We start from the raw sequence: 9685 nt of genomic DNA, 5'->3' as shown, positions 1-9685 counted from the left end.
TACAATATGATCAAGTATTGTCTGACCAGTTGAAAACATATTCACACCTTCAAGAACATAACACACCTCACTCATTGTTAATAATCAAACCTTAATGATAAGTTAACTTTAAAGTGTTGGCATGTTTAATAAAAGGTATATAGTTCATCTTTAATGGTGATATCAATAGATGGAATGACATAGAACTGAGATATTGATTTAAGAAATGTTGTGTTTGTGTTACTCTATATTCGATAAAAAGCTCTTAAGAGCTTATGTTTGTATTGTTATATGTGAACCGAATCAAAATAAAACTTTCGTATTCCTATTCGTATAAGAACACCAAGCATAAATTGTTTTAAAATGGATTTTTTTTTATCTGCTTCAGGTAAGACTGAATATTTATCAAATAATTTAATTAAAAAAGAACACTATATCAATCAGCATTTCGAAAATTTTATCAGTATTTTTTTTTTATCATGGACAGTGTTTAAAATTTATAACTACTGAGACTACCATAACAATGTGTCATAGTAGTCTCAGATTACTATGATGGAGATTATGCATAGATATTATTGTTGATAAACTGGACTTTTGATAAGTCTTGTTAAACTTTAAATCTTCGCTATAGCCAGTTAATATTATATAAAGGAGGGTAGGAATGTCCTTTACCGTCAGGCGTCAAACGGTCATTTTCGGCTACCGTTAGCGTCAAATTGGTTAAAATTTTACCGTGATTCGTCAAAATATCCTTATCGTGGTTCGTAAGAGGTCTCAAATAATTATCGTTACCGTTATTTAAATAAAAATTAACGTGATTCGTCAAAATCAGTCAATTTTTTTATCGTCTAAAAGAAAATCTACATTTTATCGTAATACACCAAAAATTACCGTTAACGTCATTTGGCAAGAATTTTTACCGTTATTAGTCATGAAGGTACCCCCTTTACGACCCTCATAAAGCGTTACACGATTCAGAGTTTGTCTGTTAGGTTGACAAAGTAACGGATTTATTTGTCTTTGTATGGACAGTATGATCCTTACGCATGTTTTGAAATATTCAATAACTGGAACAACGAATGTATAATAAATGAAATGAAAAATATAAAAGTGCTATACAAAAAATAATTACAGTTCAATACAGTACATTAAGTCATGATAGTGGCAAAATATCAACAATTATATGAAATTTAAATTCCATTTACTTATAATAGCTGCTAGTTCATATTAAAATCTTAACTTTTTATTTTAATCTAATGATATCCAACTTTTTGTAAAAAATTATCAAGCTGTAATACAAACTTCTGTTCAGATATAGCAAATCTATATTTTAGGTATACCCTCTCCTTTCCTATTTCCGGCATAGCACTGCGCATGCGTGATGGTTGTGAACCCAAACATTCCTTGGATTCGCCGTTTGAAATCATCTTAGGTAAAAATAATGTCAAAAAGTTCTATTATATGGTCAACTTATCTTTAAAAAGGCGTTTGATACTAAACGTCAAAATATGAAGAAGTAAACTGTACCATAACCATAGCACAAATCTGTGTCAAAGAATTTCTTTTTCCTGACACATACAGGACTGACATGTACTTGTTTCATGACAGGTTGGGACCAATCTCCGAAATCTTAAGGTGTAAGAATAGTCCGTTTGGGATGAAATACCTTTCCCTTCTTTTTTAACTGTGCAAGGCTTTTCAGCAGAATAATCACACTTGCATTAAGACCATCATGTGAAGCCTAAAGGGGGATAAACCCAAGTTGAATCAGCTCTTTGAAGGCACAAAGGGGATCAAGAGCAAGAGATCACTATCATCAGTGTCGCCAATCGACATAACACAACATAAACTGTAGTGATTTCTTCTGGATGAAATGGGAAGGTGTGACACCATTTTCCATATTTGTAAGTGCCTGTCGTCTTTATTGAATGATCAGCACTGTGTTTCATCTTTTAGTAAGACCGTTTTGCGACTCATTTAAAAAAATTTTATGAATAAAAATACTTTGTAAGTCCTGAACATTTCAATAATACCTGCCAACTTTTGAAAATCCCCAGGGGGTTATAGTGCATGACAACAATTTCAAAGGTTACATTTTTTTGCTGCATTTTTTGCACATGGTTTTGTTCTGTAAAAACATGCAACCCTTAAAAAGAATAACTTTCTGTCTATACCAAACACACTAATACTTGTAACTTGGACACGGTTTTCCCAAGACTTTCATACTTGAAATAATTTACATGTAACCATTCTCTATCTCTTCAGTTGTTTATTATTTAATTAAATTTCCTAATTTTTGAGAGGTTCTGGGACTGTGACCATTTATGGGTTAGCAGTCTTGTAAAATTTTCGCCTATATATATTTGATCTCTATTTATTGCCCTCTAAAGCCATAAGAAGAACTGATTGACTAGTGATTTAAGACTAGTAAAAATGTATGCTTGAACCTAAGGCTAAATAAAATAGTATGTGTGGTTCCAGTTACATCTAAAAAAAGTTAGGGTAGGTACATTGTAGGTAGGGATTTTTTTTTATTTTATGTTTTTTTTTTACATTGAGTCTATGGGAGCAACATTCTGACTTTAACAGTGCTTAATGAATATGACAAAAAAATCTTTAGTTGATTTTAGTCTCTGATGCATGATTTTTTATTATTAATTGTTTTTGGCTTTTAACTAGCTGTCAGTAACTGCGAGTACATTGTATTCTCAAATCGTACTTTCTTGTTTATTTGACCTGTTGATACTAATTGTAATGCTTTTTTATTATTTAATGTTATTCAGGGTTATATCTGGTCTATATACCAGCTTTGATAAGTGTTTGGTATTACTATAAATTTTCACTTTGTACTATGAACATCAAAATTATTTATTTTGTAAAAATATTTCCTTTCTCTATTTGAACTGTATACGTATACCTAACAACAAAATTATTTTCATTTACCTGTGTTTATTAAAAGTAATTGCAAATGGCTGATATTTTTGTTCGAGCATATTGTTTTTCTTAAATTGTTTTACATTTCATAGCGGTATAACATGTTACTTTTATTATTCTTCCCTGAGTTTATTTATTTTGTATTTACATTGTATCATAGGTCAAATTTGTTTGTTCAGTGTATGTTCACTGGTGTTAATATGTCCTTTGATTGAGATAAGCTATTTCAGTTGATATTTTATAGTGTGTCTTTCTATGTTGTGATGTTACACTATTGCATCAGAAAAAGGGTGAAGGTTTGGTACCATTAAAACGTTTAAACCCGCTGCATTTGTTTGCACCTGTCCTAAGTCAGGAATCTGATGTTCAGTAGTTGTCGTTTGTTGATGTGGTTCATAAGTGTTTCTCGTTTTTTATATAGATTAGACCGTTGGTTTTCCCGTTTGAATGGTTTTACACTAGTAATTTTTGGGGCCCTTTATAGCTTGCTGTTCGGTGTGAGCTAAGGCTCCATGTTGAAGACCATACTTTGACCTATAAGGTTTACTTTTATAAATTTTGACTTGGATGGAGAGTTGTCTCAATGGCACTCATACCACATCTTCTTATATCTCTTTAGGGTAGGCTATTATTAAGACTAGAAAATAGGGTATGTACTGTAGGGTAACTGGAACCACTCATATATTTTTATTTGGCCTAAGAACATTGGATTGATAAGAATATTAACAGGGAATTCTTTTAAAATTATTGCAATTGAATTTCCAAGAAGGAGGTTTAAGTAGAGCAAAAACTTAACCACAATAATTCTATTGTTTATCTGTATAAAACACTTCACTAAAGACATTTACAATTTTTATAATTTAAAAACTATATTTAGATTGAATTTTAAAATAGCACAGACCTGTGCAGTTGAAGTATGTTTGGGAAGAAATACTATTCATGCTATTATCAATGGTCGGCCATCTTTTCCCTCAGAGCTATTTAGCTTTATGGGCTTCAATATTTTTATTTCTTGTATAGTTTACTTTGTATTTAAAGAGTACATGTACAGTTTACTTTGTATTTAAAGAGTACACATACAGTTTACTTTGTATTTAAAGAGTAAAGTAAAGTTTACTTTGTATTTAAAGAGAACATGTATAGTTTACTTTGTATTTAAAGAGTACACATACAGTTTACTTTGTATTTAAAGAGTACATGTACAGTTTACTTTGTATTTAAAGAGTACACATACAGTTTACTTTGTATTTAAAGAGAACATGTATAGTTTACTTTGTATTTAAAGAGTTCTTAAACAGTTTGCAAGGTAAAAAGGTTTTACAAGCATTAACATTATTTTGATTTCATTAAATTTGTTTCTGTTTCAGGAAGAAATAATGACTTGAATCTTAAACTCTGATAGCAATGGATCAGAAAAAGAACAAACCAGAGAGACCATTTTATATTCCTCCTAAAAATGTACCAACACCATCAGAAATCATAAGTGATGCTAAAAGAAGCATAAAAAACCCTCGGTCACTACCAACCAAGAGGCCATTTACTCCGAGAGATGAACGTCGAAGTCTGTTTCCCACAACAACATGTAGAAATCCAGATTCCAGACCTCCTAGTGCATTCAGGTGATTTAATGTTTGAATTCCTCATGATCATGTGACCAGAACTGAATTCTTTCCATCAATTCTAGGTTCATTTGATTGATACATGGTCATATAGAAATGTTCTGGTACATAATGTAAGGAGGGATAAAGGGTTGGAAACTTTCTCTAACAATGTTTCTTGTTATAAAATCATGCACTCATGTAATCTATAGATTTATCTTATTAGGATGGTCTGTTTAAAAAATTATAATTAACTCTAATGTCAGTGCTACATTGTATTAGTGGTTAAACATTAGCATTAATGTTTAATGTGAAAAAAATCCTATGAGATCGGAGTTGTGTCCCCTACAATGTGGATTTAATTTTCCTGTAACAAAGGAGTTGACTAAGTTTAATAAAAATGATCAAAAGGACCCAACAACAGTCCCCAAAATACAGCACAAAAATGATAGAGCATTAGCATGATTAGGAACCCTACCTAACATGCTTACATCCCAGGTTGAACTCTGGAGTTACAATGTATATAGAGGGTGATTAGTTTCAGCTCCACTTGTGACATGGCTTGTATTTTAAAATTTATAAGTATGTGAATGTTGGTCTCTTTATTTGGAATAAAGGAAATATATTTATATTTTTTCTGGAGAATACATGTGGTGAGATTGAATGAATCAAGAAATAAATATTAATCTTATTTTAGCCTTTCATCCAAACATTTTGATGGGCCAGAATCCAGACCTGTTTCAGGGGCCAGATTAATACCTTTGGACCATGTGAGTTTTTGCTGAAATGTTATATATATATTAATGCACATTTTCTTGTGAGGCTATCCATGCATGCTTTTCTTATAAAATGTACATGTACAATGTATAGACAATTTGAGCATGTTGTATAGAGTCGCCCTGTTTAAAGTATGTAGAAAATCATATTTTTCGTTAATCATTAGTGAAACATATATTTATAAATAAAATATATCTGTACACAATAATCATGGTAATGACATTAGAAATTACAATTTAATTATTACAAAAAATATACATATATAATTTGTGTTGCTGGGTTTATGGATATTTTAAGTGAGTTTTATCAGTACATAACATTTTACATGTACATGCACATGCATACACATTATTTGTAATAAAATTAGTCTGTGTAATCTTTGCATTGGTCATGTTACCCCTTAGACTAACTATATTTTGCCTGCTATGTAAAAATGTCTCTAAAAGCTACAAATATAAAAGTTAGAAAAAATGTGTGGACAGGATTTGATCATGTTAACATTTTATGCTAATCAAATGAAAATAGTTATGAAACTGAATGTGTAAAATTGTTAATTAAATTGATGACATGATAGAAATGTGTTGTATATCAACAAATCACACCAACATTATAAAGGATCGAACATGTACCACTTCAATAACTCGTTGTGTTTCTTGCAATAATTTTGACCAAAAAAAGTTATTTGAAAATATGTAAAATCTTTCATCTTTCTACAACTCTGCTATCTAATTTGTTTCTACATACTGAAATAACAAGCATGTGAATATATATACTCTTTTCCTATGATGATTAATTCCTGGTTAACACCAAAAGTTTCACATTTATTTTATAACTACTGTCTACAAATTTGTATTCTGCTATATACTTGGTGAAAGTAATTGAAATTTAACTTTGACTTAAAGTTTTTAATTCTATATTTGAATAACAGGAATAAATGATTACAGTTTAATTTAGCCTGATCACATCCTTCACATGACATCTTACATTTTCAGAAGCCTGGTATTATATCTACATCTTTTCCTGAAGAAGTAAGCATTCACTGTATATGTTGTTTATGTTTCTCTCTGTAGCTCAGGTGGATTTAGATTCTGCCAATCCACGATGGCCATTAATATGGTGTATATTTTTTGCTGTTCAGTGAAAAAAAAGTTAGGCAAAAAAATAAGCATTTTCTTTTAATTGCAATAGTTTCAATGCATTCAAATTCAACTGTTAGATATGAAATGATTTATGATTTTCTTGTTGATTTATGTTGGGAGGACCATATTGTCAGCTGTGGGGGATTGGTGGGGGAAAATCTACCTAAATAACAATTTCTACTTAACTCTAGTGATATCAATACATTTGCTAATATATTAAGTCTAGTTTCATATTTCCCATCAACCATTTAAAAGTTTATTACCACCTGATTGGCTTAAAAATCTTTTTAATTTGATTAATAATATACTAAAATATTTACCAGAATTATACAAGTTCCATAGAAAACAAAAACAATACATGAACTAGTAATTAAGTATAAGCATTTGTACTTATTTTAGAACTAGATGCCTTAGCATTAACAATCGAACTGACCTCAGAAGACTCTCAGTGGTCTTGTGACCTGATATAAACATCAATATAAATACATCGAAAAGCATGTGAAGTTGTGTATTAATGACAATTTTTCTAAGTGTGTTTGATTTCATTTCATAGATGAAAAACCATGGAAGATGAGCAACCAACAAATCAATCAATCATAGATGAATAATGTATAAGAATTATTTTTGTGTGATATGTAAGATTTTTAAAAAGCCTGTGAAGTTTCATTTGCTTACATAATATAATACATGTATGACCCTATTGCTCATTTAAGTTGATTTTCCTTTTTATTTTTGCAAGTAGATGCTCATTAAAGCATGTCAAATATTTTTTTATTACCCCTTATATTCAAATTACAAAACAGAAAAATTGCAACCCAGCCATTGAATCTTTAGTCTATTTTTGTATGCATGATAACAATATGTTCTAATTTCCAGACACCACAGATCCCAGAATTAGACAGTTCAGAGAGTACATGTAGTCCATTACCTCCAAAGCCTCCAACAGACCCTAATAAAACACAGAGAAAGTATACCAGAAACAGTCGACTATACTCTGGAAACAGTGTGGAGGAGTCAACCAAAACAGTCAAAACCTCGTCACTCACTGACCGTAAGTCTAGAACAGGCAAAACCTCGTCACTCACTGACCTTAAGTCTAGAACAGGCAAAACCTTGTCACTCACTGACCGTAAGTCCAGAACAGTCAAAACCTTGTAAGTCTAAACGTAATGAAACCCCATCTCTCACAGATTGTCTATAACAGTCAAAATATCTTCACACACTAATCATCACTTATTATACCCCAGGCAACGAGTTGCAGAGGGTATAATGTTTTTGACCCGTCTGTCCATCAGTCCTGTTTCTTGTCATCGCAACTCCTCTCAAACCACACAACAGAATTTCACGAAACCTTTTTAGATAATAAGGACATACTATGTAGTTGTGCATATCGACAGGAAATTACGATTCAATTTTTTTTCTAGGAGTTGCGCCCCTTTGAACTAATTTACTTTAATGTACTACTGCAACAGTTTGTCATCTCAACTTTTCTGAAACCACACAACAAAATTTCATGAAACTTTGTAGATAATAAGGACATACTACGTAGATGTGCATATCGACAGGAAATTACGATTCAATTTTTTATCCAGGAGTTACGCTCCTTTGAACTTATTTGCCCAATATACTACTGCAACCTTTTGTCATGACAACTCCTCTCAAACCACACAACAGAATTTCATGAAACCGTTTCAGATAATAAGGACATACTACGTAGATGTGCATATCGACAGGAAATTACGATTCAATTTTTTTGCTAGGAGTTATGCCCCTTTGAACTTATTTGCTTCAATATACCTCTGCAACAGTTTGTCATCGCAACTCCTCTGAAACCACACAACAGAATTTCATGAAACTTTGTAGATAATAAGGACATACTAGGTAGATGTGCATATCGACAGGAATTTATGTTTCAATTTTTTTTCTAGGAGTTGCACCCCTTTGAACTTATTTGCTTCAATATACCTCTGCAACAGTTTGTCATCGCAACTCCTCTGAAACCACACAACAGAATTTCATGAAACTTTGTAGATAATAAGGACATACTATGTAGATGTGCATATCGACAGGAAATTATGATTCAATTTTTGTCGAGCCTAAAAAGTCGCAGAAAGCTCGATAGGGATAGTGATCCGGCGGCGGCGTTAGCTAACTTCTTAAAAGCTTTATATTTTAGAATGTGGAAGGTCTGGATGCTTCATACTTTGTATATGGATGCCTCATTTTTCGAAGTTTCCGTCAGTCACATGTCCAATGTCCTTGACCTCATTTTCATGGTTCAGTGACTACTTGAAAAAAAAAGTGAAGATTTTTGTAATGATAAATTCTCTCTTATTATAAGTCATAGGATAACTATATTTGGTATGTGCTTACCTTGCAAGGTCCTCATGCCCGTCAGACAGTTTTCATTTGACCTTGACCTCATTTCATTGATCAGTGAACAAGGTTAAGTTTTGGTGGTCAAGTCCATATCTCGGATACTATAAGCAATAGGTCTAGTATATTCGGTGTATGGAAGGATTGTAAGGTGTACATGTCCAACTGGCAGGTGTCATCTGACCTTGACCTCATTTTCATGGTTCAGTGGTTATAGTTAAGTTTTTGTGTTTTGGTCTGTTTTTCTTATACTGTATGCAATAGGTCTACTATATTTGGTGTATGGAATGATTGTAAGGTGTACATGTCTAGCTGGCAGGTGTCATCTGACCTTGACCTCATTTTCATGGTTCAGTGGTCAAAGTTAAGTTTTTGAGTTTTGGTCTTTTTTTCTAATACTATATGCAATAGTTCAACTATATTTGGTGTATGGCAATATATTATGATTATTTGTCAGTCACGCAGGTTTTTTTTTACCTTGACCTCATTTTCAAGGTTCATTGCTCAGTGTTAAGTTTTTGTGTTTTCGTCTGTTTTTCTTAAACTATAAGCAATAGGTCAACTATATTTGTTGTATGGAAGAATTGTTAGCTGTACATGCCTGCCTAGCATGGTTCATCTGACCTTGACCTCATTTTCATGGTTCATTGGTCAATGTTTAGTTTACTTGGTTAATGTTAAGTTTATGTGACAGTTGTAATAAAGCTTTATATTTAGGACTATCAACATAATATCAATGATTAGTAAAGAAGGCGAGACATTTCAGTGTGTGCACTCTTGTTTTTTCCTATACAATTTTTTTTTCTTACAGTTATTTTATTTCTCCAGTGACAATGTGGGGACGTGGGGTATGTGAGCGCGCTCAATAAGGTTCTTGAATTG

The 9685-nt window shown here is 32.0% G+C and overlaps 1 protein-coding gene across 2 annotated transcripts in view; it reads left to right on the top strand.

The window, feature by feature from the left end:
- Positions 1-1340: 1340 nt before the first annotated feature.
- The window catches only part of LOC127725179 (armadillo repeat-containing protein 2-like), a 32277-nt gene continuing 23932 nt past the window's right edge, over positions 1341-9685 (top strand). Inside the window, exons 1-5 of one of the 2 annotated variants that reach the window (XM_052232027.1) lie at positions 1341-1411; positions 4281-4532; positions 5209-5281; positions 6281-6316; positions 7304-7478. In XM_052232027.1, coding sequence (XP_052087987.1) covers positions 4318-4532; positions 5209-5281; positions 6281-6316; positions 7304-7478 — 499 coding nt within the window. In that variant the 5' untranslated portion in view covers positions 1341-1411; positions 4281-4317. The remainder of the gene's footprint in view (positions 1412-4280; positions 4533-5208; positions 5282-6280; positions 6317-7303; positions 7479-9685) is intronic. The other variant, XM_052232028.1, reaches the window with a different exon arrangement.

Source organism: Mytilus californianus, unplaced genomic scaffold, assembly GCF_021869535.1.
Source record: "Mytilus californianus isolate M0D057914Y unplaced genomic scaffold, xbMytCali1.0.p SCAF_15, whole genome shotgun sequence".
NCBI classification, from domain to species: domain Eukaryota; kingdom Metazoa; phylum Mollusca; class Bivalvia; order Mytilida; family Mytilidae; genus Mytilus; species Mytilus californianus.
This window is presented reverse-complemented; position numbering and strand designations above follow the sequence as displayed.